Raw genomic sequence first — 20,184 nt, 5'->3', positions numbered from 1 at the left:
GCCAAGAAGAATTTTTTTTTAAATGATTAAAATTAAAGAACATAGTACATGTTGATAATTATGAAGAAAATTTCAATGAAAGAAAAAGTTTGCAAAATGATAAACATGATGATAGTATTGACTTAGATGAAGTTGATTAGTCAATATGACGAATATGTTGAAAAAAAAAATTATTATTTTGAGTAATTTGTAATATATTATTACTTTTAAGTTTAAATAATTTAAATTTGTATATTATAAACACATGCTGATGCTAATTTGATTTATTTAGTTAATTTGTTAAAAATTATTAGCTAAATGATGAATAAATTAATCATTATTTAAATATATTTAAAATTTATTAAGAATATACATTTTATTAAATGTTTATGTATCTGACATAAACCAAAAAAAAAAAAACTATTCACTGTACTGTTAATTTGTCAACGATGCTTTGGCACACAACAAAAAGTTGTGGTCCTGCTCGCAATTCCTCGACCACAGTTTCTTTTAATACTCCTATTATATAGTCTATACTCAATAGACAGTTGATATGAATTGGGGGAAAGAGTTGGGCGCAAAGAGTGTTTAGTTACGTTACTAATACTTACTTGTCTTGTACTGTACAGATACAGATAGATTTTAATTTAATTTAGGGGAAAAGAGAGAGAGAGAGAGAGCGATTGGGTTTTCAATTTGAACTTGTGTTTTTGTCAGCTGTTTTCTTTTCTTTTCTTTGTGGGTGTTTTTGGGATGGCCTCTTGTCTAGGAGTAGGGACCCGGCATCCCCACCTTGTTGAGGCTAATGTTAAAAACCCAAAAACAACAAGTACCAGTATCAACCTCAGCTTCTCCAACAACCGTCATCGCACTTTTCAACTGCTCCTTAATTCCAGAAATCGTTGCAGAGGGCCAACCAGAATCTATTACAATTCTGATGATAAACAATTACCACAACAACAACCAACTGGAATTCAACTTTACTCCGATATTGAGAGGTAGGTGGGTTATGCCTCTTTTTTCTGTTTCTGCAGTTCGAAACTAACTATAAACTTAGTTTTTCTTCTTTTGTGTATGTATATTTGCAGATTACTTACGGAGACCGTAAGGCAATCACAAGCTGGTTGGAGCGGTTTTGGAGATTGGAGTGAAGTGGAGGTATGCTTTGCTGAAATTTTATTTTCAGTTATATGAACAATACAATTAGGTACTCCCACTCCCAGTGTCGTGATTACTAATTTTATGCATCTATATCTTTAGAGGCAGGGCCAAAGTATACTATGCATCACTATTGTTGCACCATTAAATGGAAAGCAATTTTTATGCAGGAATGTTTTGTCTGACTCGTGGTGAACTCCATATCCATATTTCATTGTGCTAAAGGTTTTGGAAAATTTCCCATTAATACTATGCAATTCAAAAACAGATTATAACAAGATCCATTTTTTCTATTCTAATTTTGTGCAATGTTCGCTTCAACACCGGAACTATGCCATAATAGCTCTCTCTCTCTCAAAGGAGTTAGATCAGTTGTGACCATGGCTTAATTGAGTTGGGTTGAGTTTAAAAGAATTAATACATATTAAATATCATAGATTTAAAGGCTTTTTATATATCTTGTACTAGTACAAACCCTACACCCAATTGTGTAGCATTGGTTTGATACCAACTCAAATTGGCAGTCACATTTTTTTTTTCTCTTTATATATATATATATATATATATATATTTTTTTTTTTTTGGAAAGATATTCTCTGTAGCATTGTTAAAGATTTTTCATTATAATATCTCAGGGAGCATGGGTTCTGAAACCAAGAAACTCAACACCCAAGTCAGTTGTACATTTTGTTGGTGGTATATTTGTTGGAGCTGCTCCTCAGCTTACCTACCGTATGTTCCTTGAGCGGCTTTCAGAAAAGTGAGTCACTTTTTTCAGACGCTATTAAAAGATAATCAAACGATTTGGTTGTTAGTTATGCATTTTGATACATGTGTGGTTCTTCTACATGCAGATATCTTTTTCAATTTTTGTTTTGTTTTATACACATTCCATTCCATATTCTCTAAATTTCATATTTTGTGGGATAAAATTTTAATATTGTGCTGAAATCTCTCTCTTGGGCTATTAAGGTCTACTCATATTCTACCTTCTCTCTCTCTCTCTCTCTCTCTCAAATTAAAGTTGGATTTGGCCCTTGGCTGTTTTGTTCTACAGATTGAATGCTTTTTTAATTCTCTAGGCTATCCTTTGCGAGTGGAATCTTGTGGAGTTATGTTAACGAATTAAAAAAAATAAAAATCATAAAACCTTTTCTTTGTGATGTAGGGGTATATTGGTGATTGCAACTCCATATGCCAGTGGATTTGATCACTTCTATATTGCAGATGAGGTCCAGTTCAAATTTGATAGGTGTTGTCGGTTTCTGCAAGAAACAGTGAGTTTGGTTGCTGTTTGCAGAACTAGGCATTTTTTGAACCGTTGAAAATAAATAAATATATAAAAATAACAATTCTTAATAATGCAGATACAAGATCTTCCTACTTTTGGCATTGGACATTCTTTGGGATCTGTCATCCACCTTTTGATTGGTATTACAAAAATCTTCCAATTTGCCTCTATGGTTGCAAATGATTTGGTTTAAAAAATTCATTAGATTGGCAACTTAATTGTTGATCAGGATCAAGATATGCTGTTCAAAGAAGTGGAAATGTGTTAATGGCATTCAACAACAAGGTATTTTGACCTACTTATCAAAAGAAAAAAAAAGAAGAAGGTATTTTGACCTCTGAAATTTTAAGTAATGCATGATTAGTGAGATGATTAAAGGTAAACTTCTCTCTTTGGAGTTTGGACCCAACCAAATGTTCACACCTCACAAGTGAAGTAATGTGATGAGAAAACTTAAAGGGTCGCATATCCACACAAAATATGAGTACTTTTAGAAGTGACAGGTTGACACAATCTTCTCATTCCCTTCCTTTACTAATTTTCTTACATGGTTGGACATGGTTAAGATTAGATCCCATCCTTTTCTCTTATGTTTTTCATCTTCAATTCTCTTCTTTTGGTAGCAAACAAGTTGAACTCTACATATTCTAGTCTGCCTTTGAAAACAGATATGAATCATTTGAAATTGACAAATCTTTCTGTTGATATCACAGGAGGCAAGCTTAGCTGTCCCTTTGTTCTCACCTGTTCTGGTACCAATGGCCCAAAGCATGGGACCGCTACTATCACAAATTGCATCATCACCAACAATCCGCCTTGGGGTTAGTATCCAGTCCTAACATCATTTGGTAATTCATCTTTAGTATTCTTCTCAAATCATGGTTCTTACAACTTGTATTTCAATTCTATTATCAGCATCTCTTCAAATACTTAAAATACCAAAACATATTCATTCTTAATGAATGTAAGGAGGACAATTTAACCATTATTACATTATTTTCAAGCACCATCCATCCTGTTCTTCTCTTTCCTCCTAGCATTCTTCAGCTTTGTACAACTAGTAGCCCAACTTTCAAAGCTGCCCAATGGCATCTTTGTTTTTCCCTCAGTCTTAGCTCATATCTTCAGGTCTTTATAAAGTTTCTTATGTTTTGAAAATCTTCCTTTTAACTTAAGTCTAAGATTCTGATCAACCATTGTTTTGAGGTGGCAGCATAAACGGTAAATGTTTTTGTCCATCATCCTGATTGGATCTATCTAGTCTACTTAAATTTAATGTATGCTCCTCATGAATATTTTGGCTTTTCCCTTAGGTACTTGTGTGCACATCTCTGTCTTGAGTGCATTTTTATGCATGTATTATCTCTTAAGAATTGTTTTTTGGCACTCCTAATAGCTTGTGAAAAAGATGTATAGTGATTTGCAGAAGCACCAAGACATATTTCATTGTTTGGCATTAATGATTCTTAGATAGATGACTGATCTCTTTTTTTTCTTTTCTTTTTTATGAAATACTTGCAGGCAGAGATGACTTTAAAGCAATTAGAAAATCTTAGCCCTCCCATTATGAAGCAAGTTCTTCCTCTAGTTGAGCAACTCCCTCCTTTGTACATGGACTTAGTTAAGGGAAGAGAAGATTTCGTTCCAAAACCTGAAGAAACTCGAAAGCTTGTATGTTAAGCTTTAAACCATTAGTATGTTTCAGTTGAATTTTAGCTTATGTATTCATAGATGTCTTTTCTGTTTCCTTTAGGATTATATAATTTTTTTCACAATTGGTAGACATTAGTTATATTATCAAAGAGTACTTGATTGCCAATCATTATCCACCTGAAGCTCTTCTAGGTCTTCAAGAACCTTGAATACTTTTTTATCCTTATTAGATGGGTGGTAAAAAAAATTGTGATGGTATACGTGACAACTGTTAGTGCTCCAATGGGTAGCATGGTATATGGTAGCAATTATGATTTACGTATGGTGCTTGTGTTAGGGACACATGTCCTTTGGGTGGGCTGATCTCTTGGGAAAACTTTTTATGGCACATTGCTATTTGTGGCATTTCAACATAGTTGGTGCAAATGTCCCTGAGACTTTCTGCACTGCAGTATTCTTTTTAGAAACTTCTATCTAGGTTTGTCAATCCATATACTGATGTTCTGTATTTCTTCAGATAAAGTCATACTATGGGATTTCCAGGAATCTTCTCGTAAAGTTCAAGGATGATTCAATTGATGAAACCTCGACACTAGCACAGGTGCTTAGTTCAGAGTCTGCCATTAGTTCAATGCTGGACATGTCCATACGCTTGTTGCCTGGTGATCATGGGCTTCCTTTGCAACAGGTACATTTTTTTTACCAAATATTTAGTTGCAGTTCCATGGCTAGTCACTTGTGGAAGCAATTAACTTGCATATCCAGAAATCCTAGCTGGCTTTGGGTTTAGTCCATCTCTCAGTGAAAGAGGTAAGCAACTTAAATTATGTGTTGATTTTGCAGGCTCTCCCAGATGTTCCGCCAGCAATGGCAAATGCAGTCAACCGTGGAAGCGAACTTCTGGCAAATTTGACTGTTGGGACTCCATGGGAGACAGTAGCCAAAGAAGTAGGCAACACATTAGGTGTAGACTCGACGATACTTCGTGCAAACATATCAAAGGACGTCGACTTGCTTGTTGATGTGATCACAGCTTGGATGGCTTCCAATTCAGGTCCAAAACTTTTGAGGCCATGATGACTGAACAAAACCAAGCAAAACGCAAAGAGACAAATATTTTTATACACGTCAAGTTCAGGGAAACTGAGACAATGTTAGAGAAACGATGTGGATGTATAGCAACCATCTTGCTCATTTTTCCCTGTTAATGATTCGGTGGCACAAGGAGTGCCCAACTGTCTTATGATAAATGTAAATATGAATTCCACAAATCTGAAGTCACTGTACAAGGATGCTAAGTTGTGACAAAAATAATAGTGTGAGTAAGGGACTAGAATGTTTACTGTCACTGCTGTTGTGTACTTAGATTAGAAAGGGAAAGGACAGGAGTCTCACTCTTCACTTCTTGGTTTGGAGGGAGAGGAGAGTAAAGGAGAATGGTTATCCTCCACATTCTTTGGATATTTTTAAAATTAAGGGGGAGGGGAATAATTAACATTTTCATAGTTTGTAATTTTGTTAATATGGTGAGGGTAAATTTGATAATTCATTTGATCAAGCATATATATGCTCTATTCTCTCTCCAAATCTCTCCAATTTGGGGAATTAAAAATGAGAGGTTAGAAGTAGTTAGAACTCCTCCAAATCCCTCCCCCTCCTCCCTTAAAAAACATCCATCCAACCAAGGTAATTTAACTTACTCTCCCTCTCTTTACTCTCCTTCCATTCAAACAAGCTATTAAAAAATATAATTAACCATGTTTTTTGTGGAGTTTAAAATGAATATATAATGTTTGGAATATCGAACCAAAATAACTTTTCAACAACAAAATTATTAAACCTACCCAAATCTATTGTGCATCAAACTCACCATTTTAAGATTCACAAATGAACAATGCCTTGATAACTCTATTAAAATACTGATGATCAACAAATTATTAAGAAACAATTTTTTATTCTCTCTCTCTCCCTACAGATGAAGGTTGCCGCGAATGATCTAATTTGCCAGATCTACCCTTCTGCAACTTGCATATCCATGGTGCAGACATTTTGCCCTGAAGGACCAAATTTGCTCCGTTGTGAGCGGTGCTCAATGCTCAACACTCTTGGTCTGAAGCCCAAGCTCAAATCTGTTGGGTTTTGATGGTGGATCGGTGAAACTGTCTAGTTGTTGGGTTTGTTTTGGGTATTTATGATTTCTAGTGATGGAGGTTATTTGAGAGATGTGAAATTGGAGAAGGAATGGTGAAAAACAAATAATGTTTGTAGAGAGAGAAAATAATATTTAAATATTAGCTAAACTTAATGAGAATTTTTTTGGACTAAAAATGCGTTGAGTCTTATGTGAATGTTAGAATTCAAAATAATATTAACTCTATTTTTTTTTTTTTTTTTTTTTTCATTTCCAGTTTTTATGCATCATTCTTTCAGGCTCTAAAAATTAGGACTCCGAATAGATCCATGTGGTAGTCACCAAATGTTCAGTTTACTAATAAGTTGTTGCATCATTCTCCCTAAACAAATATGTGAAATAAACATTCTAAATTTCTGAAGAATGTCTTATTTATAAGCAATTTAAGAACTCACTTAACCAAACAAAATGTCATAAAGGCTTGGTTCTCTCCACGATCCAAACTGGATAATCTGTGGATTCTAGCTTCACATCTATTAAATATATGTACATCAACCAGAAGGGTTGATAGTAAGTACTATCACGTTCTCAACAAATGAAATAACATAATTGGAATGTCAACCTCCTTGCCATCTGTAACATCTATTCTTTGTGATAGAGATACAAGCCAAGGCCAAACCGGGCACACGCTCTGCAGAATGCTATTTCCTCTGCTTCAGCAACTGGATCCACAATGTGGCCATCACCAGGTGATACTGTCCCAGTTGATTCACGGTAAGCCTGTATGCCAATCAAAATATTCATAATTAATAATTCATAATAGAGTGACTAATTTTACACTAGTCGTTAACTTACGGCTACCCTCCTCATTAGAAATATAACGAAACACATGACTTTAGTTAATGCAAGCATTAGGCAATGACATAATGCTCAACCAAAGAAACCAGCGCACTGAGTTTTTTTTCTTTAACACTATCTTGCCAATGTCACTCGTATAATTCTGAAACAATGAACCCACAGAGATGCATCATTGGATGCTACATTGACCTTTTTCCAGTCAAGATTACTACCTAGAACTAAGAGTTCTCAGGCAAGGTTCATCATATATGTATATTATGTCTCAGTGATACTAAAAGTAGTCTCTAGAAATGGTGTTTGCCATCAATTTTCATCCAACAGCACCAAATATTCAGCTCAAAGCAAACAGTAAGTATTTCATTATGAAATATGACTTCAATCCAGTGGAAATATGTCTATGAAGAGCATCCATTGCTAACATTGAAAAGAATTCATCATTCCCTGTTCTAAATTTAAATACATATCTGCAGGAAAGCATATAATTCAGACACCCCATATAAAAACCATAACCCAGCTCTGCTCCTTAACTGTCATTTAATATGAATGAAGGCTTCGAAGTAAACCTACTTAAATCCCAATAAATATCCTGCCTTACCTCCAAAATAGACACCTACAGCTCCAAAACAAACTGGGGAATCTAATTTTTAATAAAAGTAAACACAGGAAAGATAATAAATAAATAAAACCCCTTGAAACGTGGACACTGAGTTTAAAGAGAAACTTTTTTTTGAGGTAAGAGATAGATAAAGAGAAACTTTTAAATAAACTGAATTGGTGTGATAAGTGATAGTCAAGGGTTTATGTCTACGGATGAAAGAGGATCTAGAAAATGAGCAGAGTGATAGCTTCAGAAAAGTATTCCGTTCTTGGTCTTTAATCAAGACTAGATAGAGTCATGATGGTCATTAAGCTAGCTTCAATGGTCCTCTAATAAGAATGTTAAGATGGATAAGTAGAAATACAAGGAAATATAGGATTCAAAATGAAAAAATTCACTTAAAGATAGGGGTGGCTCCTATTGATGAAAAGATGAGAAGATTTGGGTGAATAGCTTGAGACAACTTGGCTATATTCAAAAGAGAGCAACTAATGGACTAGTGAAAAAGAATGAGTTGTTTCAAGGTAGAGGAAAACAAAAAACTAATATCAATAGAAGTAATAAAAAATAACACATCCATTAAGGACCATTAAGGAAGTAGCAAAGAGTATGACTTCGGATAGAATAGAATGACTACTACTGATATGATAGAATTGCATAAAAGATTTCATGTGCAGATCCTAACTAAAATGTTGAGAATCCATACCCAACCCCAAAAATTCCAATCCAATGGGCTTCCAACAGACAAATAAATTTGAAAAAAGAATTAAAGGGAATCCTAAAATTTTGGAAAAATCATAAACTAATAATTTGGTTCTTGAAACTTAGGGTGAGTTTGATTTTAGTCACTTAAATTTAAAAGGTTCGATTTTAGTCTCTCAAATTTTTAAAAGATCAGTCAATTTTCCGTTCTTTTTTTTTTTTACTTAATGGATAACGACATGTTGATGCAGCATTTTTTTAATTGAGGTGGCATTCTTTAGAATATATGGCACTATTAACCATTGTTTCTCTCTTCTTCCCCCCCCCCCCCCCCCCGGTTTCTTCTTCTTCTTCTCTCTCTTTCTTACTTTCTTCTCCAGATACCACAATGGTTGACTGTGGACTTTCCCATCCATATTAAACCCCCAAGCCCCAACTTTCCTCCCTCCAAACTCTTCCCTCTCCCCTCTTAATTTTCACAGCACAAAACATGGCCTTAGTTTCCTGGTTTGTAAATTAGGAACACTAACATCAAAGACCAACTGCAAAAGCAAGAAATTAGAATGCTAAAATAGGTGGAAGATTGGCAAAAGAATCAAAGAAATGGAAATTATACAAAAGAGCTATAGACCATAGAAAATAATTGGTGCTAATAATCAGTATCAAGCAGGCGGTGCCCAACCAAGAAAAGGGTAATAAGGAAGAAAAACCATTACTCCAAGGATCAGAAAGTCCTACACAAGCACAGCCACAAGTCCTAGACAGATTTCCCCAAATTGGTATTAGAGTGAAAATCCTAAGATAATAATCTTGCTGAAATTTATTATTCTAGTCCAGAATGGTGACCATCATGGAACTATTTTTGATGTTCAAAGCCTTTTTCTCAAGATTTTGAAGGAAACAATAGAACTTTTGCAAAAAGTGAATGAAAGGGTGTGTTCAGTGGAAGCAAAGCCAGAAGAATTGTCATCTATACAAGAAACTTTAGATAAATTATCAGCTGCAATTTTAGCAAAAGAAAATCTTTCTAGAACAGAAACTGATCAAGAACATAGATATTCTAATCTAGACCTAAGTTTATCCATCACTTCCATGTTGGCAAATATTGCATTCATTACCCTTTTAGGACCTCACGGATTTAGCACTAATAATTCATTGGCACAGCAGCCTCAATCGGGTATGGGTTCATTGCATCAGGTGTCACATTAAAGAGAGAAACTCAGCCTTACAATTCACCATTAATTCAATTTCAAGGACAACCAAAGGAATGCACAAGGGCAATGGAGGCCTCAAAGGAACAAGATGAACATAAAGCTAATCATGGAAAAGTCAAGACCAAGGAAGACAACAATGTTACTACAATTAGTCAATTCAAGAAGGAGGGTGGTTGGTGTTCGAGCTCAATCTCTAGTCCCTATGGAGTCAGTTTTTGGAAAAATATTAGATGGGGGTGGCTCTCTTTGTCTCAGTTTATCTTGTATGAAATTGGAGATAGATCAAAAGTGCAGTTCTGGCTAGACCAGTGGTGTGGAACGACTATTCTTGCTGAATGCTATCCCAAATTATTTAGGATTTGTCGAAACAAGGAGGCAAGTGTGGCTGATCTAATGAGGTACACCAATGGAGTCCTTCATTGGGATATACATTTCTTTAGGGACATGCATGATCAGGAATTGGAAGCTTTTTGGAGTTTCATGGATACCATTTATGGCACTCCTGTAAGGAGGATTGGGGAGGATAAGAGGTGCTAGCTACCTAATAAGAGTAAGGGGATTATGGTTAGTGCGTATTACCATCTTCTAGCTGGCCATAGTGATCAATTTTTCCCTTGGAAGCAGAAGGTTCCTTCTAGAGTGGCTTTCTTTGTATGGACTACTGCCTTGGGGAAAGGTCTGACAATTGATAGTTTTAGGGAAAAAAAGGTATGTATTTTGGATTGGTGTTGTATGTACAAGTGTAATAATGAAACGGTTGACCATCTCTTCCTTCATTGTCCGATTGCTATGGATCAGTGGGCTATGGTTTTTGGTTTATTTGGAGTACGTTAGGTTATGCCAAAATTTGTTGTTGAGCTTCTTGCTTGCTGGCAAGGTCAATTTGGTCTCCATCGTAATGGATATATATGGATTGTTGCCCCTCACTGTTTGATGTGGTGTCTTTGGAAGGAAAGAAATAGTAGGTGCTTTGAAGATAGTGAGTGTTCTATGCCTGATCTCAAGTTATTCTTTTTTAGAACCTTATTGGACTGGTTATTAGTGTGGAGAAACCAACCCTTTTCTTCTATTTTGGATTTACTTGATTTATGTAATGTTTGTATTTGATCTATACACCCCTAAATACTCCCTGTGTACTTGGGTGTTTCTTTTTTGATATCAATAAATCTTTATTACTTATCCAAAAAAAAAAAAATCAAGAAAGGATATTTTATTGAAAAAGTATGTTGAGAATGAAAGATACTTTATCCTTAATTCTTCTGAAGGTGATTGAAGAGTTGGTACAGGTTTCAAGTTCAAGAGTTCTTACACTTCAACACATTAAAACTTGAGTCCAAGCTTTTTTTTTTTTTTACCGGGGGTTGAATGATGCAATTACAAACAATTAATTTGTTGCTACTTCAGAATTCTATTCATTCACGACTTATTTTATTAGGTTAATGATGTAGGAAAACCTAGGCTTCCCACCTAGATTAATCCCATTGTAGACCTTAGGTTTCACCACCTAAGGTTGTTTGGATTCACCACCAAACGTAATGCAAACTTTGCATGAATAATCACCATTGTTTGGGTTTTTATTGTCAATTTATGGTTACTTTTGTGTTCAAGGCCAAAACGATAATTTCTACACCTCTTGCAAATTTAGGGTATTTTGATAATTTAGTTGTGTCTGGAATTTTCTAGGAGGTCCTAACGATCTTAGGTTTATTTTCTTTGACTCAATTATTATTTTGTTTACCTTATAGGTTTTTCGTTTAGTAGTCTAATTAGGATTTGGTTTATTAGTTTTATTAGAAAAAAGTTAAGATTTAGTCTTTCTAAGTGTCATTATACTCAAATAAGAGGCAGATGAGTAATAAAGATTTTTTTTGACAAGTAATAAGTTTATTGATATCAAAAAGGGGAACAACCTCATTAGCAATAAAGATTATTGTGTTTTGAGTATTGAGACACATTGGCTTTTGTGTATTCTTTTCCCCCTTTCTCTTATCTGTTTTCTTCTTCTTCTTTTTCGTTGTGCAGCATCTAAACACCATAAATTTCTCTCTTTTCCATCTACCTTACAGCCCTAAATCAAACCCTTACTCTTAACTATCGCAAACCCTAAAACCTCACGTGGTTTCTCTACCAAATAGTATTAAATAACTCATTAAATCAACCTATAATTCCTACACAACTGCTATTATCTTCTCGTTGCAATTATCTTGTTTTGTTGCTGGAACTTCTTCTTAAATCCTTTGTAAACACCAATTTGCTTGAAAGGTGACATCTTTTGGCTAGTTGATATTAGATCTATACAAAATCAAATTTCTCCTTTCCGCATCAGATCTATACCATTTGATCCCTTAATTAGCCAAATAAATTGCAGTAAAATGAATCCTGGGGAGGTTTACCATGATCCCAGTGATTCTTTTAGATAATTTAGACCATCTATATTCCTATCTCAAATAGCTACAAGACCACCCAAAGCTCCCTGACAAAACATGGAAATATCTTTCCATTTGCACACACTAAAGACTCTTGATTTAGCTCATCTAGAGGACACTCACTTAAAATCCTAAAGAAGCTCTGTTTTTTTTTTTTTTTTTTTTCTGACAAGTCAAAAAGACACATTATACCTGCATTCGAACTTCCTTTGAACCAAGGGTCCAGAAGTTTCAATTCACAACCCCCTCAAAAAAAATTTAGTTGATTAAATTAATTAGAAGATAACTAAACTCTCTAATTTTTTATAACTACCATGTACTTGGGCTCTGCCCATTTTTTTAAAATATATTATTGACTTACTGAGAAAAGAGTCAAGGAAGCATGGAGGCAATTTAGCCAAGTATGTGCCTGATACTTACTGTTCTTTCTCAATAAGCTCATTTTTTTAAGTCAGAAGTGAGAGTGACACATGAAATTACTCAGTTATGTCTTTCAAGCATACAAATGCATATAGCTTCAGCAGCCACAACAATTAGTTTACTTTAATTATCAGGTCAAACCAAATATTATAAACCTTAGATCAATTTTGAACATAACTAAGCATGTGATGACTTCTAGTGGCATGTATGATGGAAGATATATGGCACTGAAGAAGCCAGTAGTTTCCAAACAAACAAGTAGGTCACTTTTAGGTCCTATTAAAAATGGTAAGCGATATAAGTAATGTCATAAATGGATACATTCCTGGTTTTGTTTGATAGTGGCCACGGACAGAACACATAAATACTGGTAAAAATCACACTACAGATAACAAAAAGTCATACCTCTCCATCAGATCCACGTATGGTGACACGATACACCACAGTCACACCTCCATTGTCAGAGAATATAACATCACGTATCTCTCCACACCATCCTGCCAAAAAGGTGTTAACAGCTAAAAAGATCTACAAGTATGTTTATCCAAAACCATAGTCTACAATATATATATATATATATATATATATAGTAGCATAATTTTTCTGATATAGAGAACGTATACTGCATAGGAGTTCATATTATTCATTCCTAAAAGGAAACTTGCAAGAAAATGAAAATTAACAGCACTCTAGCACAAAAATGAAGCTGCAACTAGCAAGAAATTCAGAAGGTCGTGGTGCCTTTCAAACAAAGTACAAGTACAAGAGCCTTGTAACTAATGCGAAGACGTGTCAAATCCCCCCTCCCCCATTGTAGCTATTGAATTATCAAACAATGTACAAGGTATAAATAAAATATCAATATGGTGATTCACATCCAATAGTTGGGAATTGTTAAAAATTGAGGCACATATAATTTACTCCATGTACATAGGTAACATAAACATAAACATAAACATAAACTACCTATCAAAAAGATGAGAAATTGAAACATAAACATAGATAGGAAAGGAAAGGAAAGAAGAAATAGACAAACCAGGGGCATAGAAGCTCAACATCCGATTAGCATGGTACCTATACACATGATCAAATCACGAAATTAAGCAACTTTAAGCATTAGATCAAGAAATAAAGAAATGGGTAATGAAAAAATAAATAAATAAATAAATAAATATACCAGGGGATGAAAGTGGCGAAGGAAGTGTGATCATCATCAGAGGATTTGATGATATTGTCAGGAATCCTCTTGTTGAGGTCTCTGAGGATCTCAACAAGAGGGCGAGTGATGCAAGATGAGTTTGTTGATGTAAATGATTTGTCAAGTGGAACCACATAATTCGAATTCGGCACTGCACCTCCTCCTCCTACTCCACTTTTCTTGCTGCTGCTGCTACTTTCATTGCTGCTGCTACTGCTATTGTTGTTGGTAGCACATAAAATTGGTGTTCTCCTCCTCTGACCTCCAATTCCTACAACAACTAAACAATCATTGCATTTTGAGGTAAAAGACAGCGTTGCCGATTTCGATTTGGTGAGGAAAGGATTGGTAGTAGCAGTAGTAGTAATGCTTTGCACAGCCATTTTTTATTTTGATTTTGATTTTGATTTAGCCCCAAATATCAAATATATTTCTTCTTATTCTCTCTTTTGTTTTGAGTATAATAAATAAAATAAAATAAAAAGTAAACGGGGATCGATCAGATCGGAGCGAGTCAGACTGGTAGATGAATATATAAATTTTTAGTCTAGTTGAACAGTAAACTAAAATAAAAATTAAAAATAGCCAAGTAGGCAAATATACACTTCTACCTACAAATAATAAATATATAAAGTAAGGTCGGAGGCAAAGAAGAAAAATTGGAATTTGCAATTTTAAATAAATATAAAATGATTGGAAATATATATGGGTTGTTAAAATAAAGAACAGGACAACAGCAAAACTAGTTCGGCACACCGCACACCACACGCCACACCTACTACTACTACTGTTCTCTACTAGTTTTTTTTTCTTTTTTTTTTGAGAAAATGTTCTCTACTAGTTTAGTTTGTCTTAAACAGCTGTCCCAACCAAACCATGGAAATGGGATGGGACATATTACATATACGGATACGGATATACCTCGCCACCAATAAATAATAAAACACAAAATACCTAATAATAATTATCACATACATTTTCTCACAATTATCTTAACATATTACAATACGCAATAAGTAGTTAAGAAAAAATAGTGGATAAACATAAAAGTGAAAAATACTAAAAAAATAAAAAGGCTAAGAGCTTTTTAGTAGAAGGATTTATATTTTGAAACAGTATAAAAGCAATTTTCAAAAAATTAAAATTGAAAAATAGTCTTTAAATAATAATTTTTACATTATATGTGTTTGGTTCCTACTTTTAAGAAAATTTCAAAATACTGAAAACAAAAAATAAATGCTTGGAAGACCATTTCTATTTATATATATATATATATATATATATATATTGAAAATTTTGCACAAAGTAACGTATAGAAAGTAGAATCAATAGATTATTTTATATATATATATATATATATTTTTTTTTTTTTTTGAATAATAGTAAAGGAATAGACCTCATGTACTTTTTTTTGTTTTGATAATGATAAGCTTCAAATTTGAAGTGTGATAATTTTTTTATGATAAAGATAAACTCCTTAATTTAAGGAATAGAAAAGTTTGGACAAATTTGTGGAGTCTACTATTTTCAATTTATTTACAACTTTGTCATTAAAAACATTTTCTATATCTTGAAAATATCCTCTCAGTTATTTTCAAAACTATGTTCGGAATAAGGAAAATAAGATACAATTTTTTGAAAACTGGATTTAGAGAATATTATTCAAACAATAGATTCAAGTGTGGGACCCACCATTTTTTGGATTGAAAAACAAAAAACTATATCTAAATATTCTTACCAAACAGGCCCTAAAATGCAAAATTTACTTTCTATGTTTCACTCGAATTCATTTCAATCATCTAATTTTACTTTCATTCATTTTAGTCCTCTAAGACCATGTTTGATATACTATAATAGACATTGTAATATAATAAATATTCATATGGTTTAGTTATTTTGTAGTTTGATTATGGTTTTATTATAGGAAATAATCATTCCTTATGAATAGCTATTTTTTAAAATGAAAAATAATTATTCCTCTCTAAAAGGATTGTAATAGTTTTTCCGTAGTAGCTGTAATAATTTTTAAAATTAATATATTTCAGAATAAACAAACTTTTCATATGCATATAACAAATATGAAAATAGAAAATCATCAAAAAATAATCCATCTCTCAAACTCTCAATCAAATTAAATATATATATATATATATATATATTATTTTTTAGGAAATATGATTATATGAGTAAGATATTTGCTAAAATAAATCTTAAATTTTATTCTAATTTTACAACTCGTAACCAAACTTATGACTATTTTTTATTTTTTTTAAGAAACAAAAAACTTATGAATAGGTTTAATTATGCCATCTTTTCAAGAAAAAAAATTAGTTTTTTCATTACAATACATTTTTTTTTCCAATCAATACATATTACCATTTCTATTATAATCCTCATTTAGTGTTCCAAATGTGCCATAAATTTCAAGTTTATAAAATTAAGGTCTCTCCATCAACTTTTGTTAAATGGTGTAGTTAATTATCTAAATTTTTTTTCTTCAAAAATTTTTAATTAAAAAAAAATTGATGATTGAAAAATATTTTCTAGAATTTTTTTAAATGAATTTTACAGAAATTGATGAAAATATCTTAATTAAACTTGAAATTTAGAAAACTGAAATGAATGAAAGCAAAGTTAGAGAACTGAATAAAATTCTAGTGAAACTTAGAGGATGTGTTTTTCATTTTAGCCAAAATAAAACACCTAATAATATGGGAATTTGTTTTTATGATAAGAATAATATGGGTGTTGTTCACCATGTGCCAATGAAGCGGGTGGGCCTCTAATTCCATGACTATGGTCTTCAACTAAACTAAAGTTCTTTTCTTTCTTTCTTTCAAAACAGTAAACACTTTTTCTTTTTTAGCGAAAATACACTTTTGGTCCTTACATTTTGGGCCGATTTTCAATTTAGTCCCTAAATTGATTTTACTCCTAGGTCAGTCCCTAATTTCAGAAAATCATTTTTATTTTGGTCCCTATCATCAACCTAGTAATAGAAAAATCTGAGGTGGCAAATGGAATGTACTATGTGCACAGTAAATGCTGACATGGCTAATAAAATAATATTAAAAATTTTGATTTGGAATTTTTTAAATACCACGTCAGCATTTGCCACGTCAGCATTTAAAATGCCACATCAGTATATAAATTAATAAAAACAAAAAAAAAATTAATTTCTTAATTTATATTTAAACTAGAAAAATTAAAAACAAAAAAGCTTTATCAATTTTTTAAATTGATAAAAAAAAAATTATAACAATTTTCTAAAATTTTCTTAGCCAACCAGCATAACATCACAAAAATTAAAATTTCCAATTTTTAGACCAAAAAAAAAGGAAAAAAAAAAAAACCAACCTAATACCCTACTAAATAAAAAACCTATTATAAAAAAATAATAATAAAAACAAAAAACCAAACCCATGAACCTAACGAGGTAATTTGCTAGCTAGCATTAGTGAGGGAAAGAATATAATAAGTTGACATGCATTAGAAACAATACTGCAAACTAACATCTCAAGTTTTAAAAGCTCGATTTCCATCTAAATATCGAGTCTTAAAGACTCGAGTTCCACTTGTTGATGTGGAAGTTTAATGCCACATGGATCTTTAGTCTTACAGACTCGAGTTTTAAAAAGCAAAACCAAGTCTTAAAGACTCAATTTATGTTGGCCTAAATATTAATAACACTACCTGAGTCCCCTATCCTCACTCACCCATAACAACGCAGAGACTCTCCCCAGTCCTTAGTACACTCACCCATAACACTCCTCACTGCCTCACTACTCACTCACCCATAACACATACACTTCTCACACCACATTACCTCTGATCTCACACCACATTACCTTTCTCTGTCACTGCTCCTCGCTCTCAACAAATTTACATCTCAGGTAAGGTTTTGGGTTTTATTGTCACTGCAGTTGGGTATTATTTATTGTTGGGTGTGGGTTAAAATACTTTGACTATTTATTTGGTAGATACTTAACATAACTTAGTTAAGATACCATGATATTGTGAATATATACAACTTTGTTTTGTTGGTGTAAATATTTTGAGTATTTATTTGCATGGTTTTTGTTAGCAAAATTTATTTATCATTTCTAGTAATGTTAGGCTCTTATCAAGAATATGTTTTTATCATGATCTTACAAGGAGTTTGGCTTTTTTTTGTATTGGATATGAAATGGATAGTGAAATTCATGCCCTTTGAATGAATTGTAATGAAATGGGTATGTAATTCATGCCCTTTGAATGTGTAATGAAATGGCTTATTTTTTTATTGGGTATGTAAATGTTATGGGTATGTAACTAGATAAAATGTTGTATACTTTTACAAGGATTTTGGCTTTTTTGTATTGGGTATGAAATGGGTAGTCTTATCAAAACTAATTTAAAGAAATTTTTTTGTCTTACGTACGAATGTGTAATGAAGTTCATGCCCTTTGAATGAATTGGAATTTGTACTTTGAGTAGAGAAAATGTTGTATACTTTGACTAGATAAAATGTTTTGTAACTAACATAGTACACTTGACTCTAACAGGTTCACAATGACAGTAATTGATGTAATTCTATACTACGGTGGGCCACTTAACAATGCCAATGCAAATAAGGGATTGCCATTTGAAGGGCTAGGTATAAAGTACTATTATACTCAAATTGATCATAGGTTAAAGACCCTTGATGATTTGAAGATGATAGTTATGGAAAAATTGTGTGTGAATCCTGCTGTGCACAACATACAAATTACTTATCATTCTCCACATGAAGCCCTCAAGCACTGGATTAATTACAAGTATATGGCAATAGAAGCAGACAAACATGTAAAGATCATGTTTGACAAGATGGAGTGAATAACGCAAGTAAGTGTTATTGAGTTGTACATAAAGTTGGAGTTGTGTGTAGAAGTTGGTGTTGAGGATGATGATGATGATGATGACAATGACGAAGACTATGTTGATGAAACTATTATTAATGGTGAAGATTTTGTCGATAGAAATGAGTATGAAGAGAGGATTGAACGAGGGGACTTTAAGAGAGACATTGATGACGATGAAATTGAACCCAATGTTCATGACGATGAGATATTTGACTGTGGTAAAACTGATGCAGATAATGTTATTAGTGTCCAAAATATTACAAACACAATCCCTACCTACACACCTCCTATCTTGTCATTCTCTGCAAATACTTAGGCAAGTATGGTTTATCCTTCAAATATTGAGATACCATTTGTGTCTACTTGGAAAGAGGGGATGAATTTTAGCAAAAGGGCGAATTTTTCCAATAAAGTGGAGGTGAAGCACACATTAACAATTTATGCCCTCAAGGAAAACAAACATTTTGTGATCAATAGGTCAACGAAGGTGAAACTTTTTGCGAAATGCATGGATAAGTCATGCAACTGGTATATCGCGGCATTCATGAAACCCAAACTACATGAACATAGATGGTCACCGTGTATGTGTATACTGATTGAGCAGCGAATTCAGCTCAATCAGTATTAACTATATATTAACTGTATAAGTACCTTCAGCATTAGGCACAAATTCAGCACCATAGCTCACCTCCCAGCCCATTACACGAAGCTCCTAAGTAAGGATACATTTCTGCAATTTACCCTATCTCCAATTATTAAAAGAACAACTCTTTCAATCATCACCAATCATGCATTTGCAAGTCAACATTACATATTAAGAATCTGAAATATAATGACCAGGGTTTTTTTTAGAAGCAAATAGATAATATCATTTCGTATTAACCTTACTACAAACTAATGCATTACCTCTTGTCCGAAGACATCCTTCACTACCAATGAAATAATTCTAGGTGACTTTTGCTCCCCCTATACAAAAAGAAACGTACAAGTTTGTACTTTATACTTGCAAGCACTGAGAAATAGTAAAACTTTAAATTATATTTGAATGATCTTGAACTAATTAGATTAGAGATTTAAACTATTTTCAATCACACATCATCCAGACACATATGCCTAAACAAAATTGGAAGAAGGATTTGTACAAAGAACAAAATTCCTATCACAAAGATCAAAGGAACTCATTTCTACTTTTATTAATAATTTTCAAGATCATGATCTTTGCTTAATATTGAGGGACTATTTAGGTGCACTAAAGTAAGGGTGCATCTTCAAAACTCTTGAGGAAGAATAACCTGTAGTGCTATCTAAATGATTGCAATCAAACAATAATAATTAATTTATCAAAGAAACTTTTTAATTTTACCTTTGTTATGTATACTTTATCAAATTTCTTGCAATCACGTGCTTGTTACTTAGGGCAATATATAATTTGATGGAAATTCTCTTCTGTTTTTTTAATAAATAAAGATTTGATGGAAAGTAAAAGGTTAGTGTTAGGACATATGTGATTCACTTGTTAAGAACATATGTCATTATTTTATGTAATTAGCTAATCCTTTGACAAAACGCATGTTACTTGTAATTGGGTAGATCTAGTATGTGTTTAATACTTTAAGAAACTGTGTTTCAAGATCAAGTGTTAAAGCCATGCAAGTCTATCCAAGAAACAAGCTGAA

At 32.9% G+C, this 20,184-nt stretch overlaps 2 protein-coding genes across 2 annotated transcripts; one reads left to right on the top strand and one right to left on the bottom strand.

Annotated features, from left to right (window-relative positions):
* The first annotated feature begins 526 nt into the window (after positions 1–526).
* On the top strand, positions 527–5,542 carry LOC115981964. Its single transcript, XM_031104413.1, has 10 exons — positions 527–977; positions 1,068–1,137; positions 1,773–1,897; positions 2,306–2,414; positions 2,505–2,568; positions 2,658–2,713; positions 3,142–3,249; positions 3,950–4,099; positions 4,599–4,769; positions 4,925–5,542. The coding sequence occupies exons 1-10, from the start codon at positions 733–735 to the stop codon at positions 5,156–5,158; spliced, it is 1,332 nt and encodes a 443-aa protein (XP_030960273.1). The 5' UTR covers positions 527–732; the 3' UTR covers positions 5,159–5,542.
* Positions 5,543–6,607: 1,065 nt separating this feature from the next.
* LOC115981963 (DNA repair RAD52-like protein 2, chloroplastic) lies at positions 6,608–14,395 on the bottom strand. The gene is made up of 4 exons (XM_031104412.1): positions 13,608–14,395; positions 13,467–13,504; positions 12,836–12,927; positions 6,608–6,992 (listed from the first exon to the last, which is right to left on the bottom strand). The coding sequence occupies exons 1-4, from the start codon at positions 14,009–14,011 to the stop codon at positions 6,855–6,857; spliced, it is 672 nt and encodes a 223-aa protein (XP_030960272.1). The 5' UTR covers positions 14,012–14,395; the 3' UTR covers positions 6,608–6,854.
* Positions 14,396–20,184: the final 5,789 nt, after the last annotated feature.

This window comes from Quercus lobata, chromosome 3 (genome assembly GCF_001633185.2).
Source record: "Quercus lobata isolate SW786 chromosome 3, ValleyOak3.0 Primary Assembly, whole genome shotgun sequence".
NCBI lineage: Eukaryota > Viridiplantae > Streptophyta > Magnoliopsida > Fagales > Fagaceae > Quercus > Quercus lobata.
The sequence above is the reverse complement of the archived record's forward strand: the minus strand, read 5'-3'. Positions and strand labels throughout refer to the sequence as shown.

Coding starts and splice junctions, on each gene's coding strand:
- LOC115981964 (XM_031104413.1), top strand. CDS start 733: ATGGCCTCTTGTCTAGGAGTAGGGACCCGGCATCCCCACCTTGTTGAG. Junction 1,898..2,305: donor CTTGAGCGGCTTTCAGAAAA/GTGAGTCACTTT, acceptor TTTGTGATGTAG/GGGTATATTGGTGATTGCAA. Junction 4,100..4,598: donor CTGAAGAAACTCGAAAGCTT/GTATGTTAAGCT, acceptor GTATTTCTTCAG/ATAAAGTCATACTATGGGAT.
- LOC115981963 (XM_031104412.1), bottom strand. CDS start 14,011: ATGGCTGTGCAAAGCATTACTACTACTGCTACTACCAATCCTTTCCTC. Junction 13,505..13,607: donor TTCGCCACTTTCATCCCCTG/GTATATTTATTT, acceptor TCATGTGTATAG/GTACCATGCTAATCGGATGT. Junction 6,993..12,835: donor TACGTGGATCTGATGGAGAG/GTATGACTTTTT, acceptor ATTGGCATACAG/GCTTACCGTGAATCAACTGG.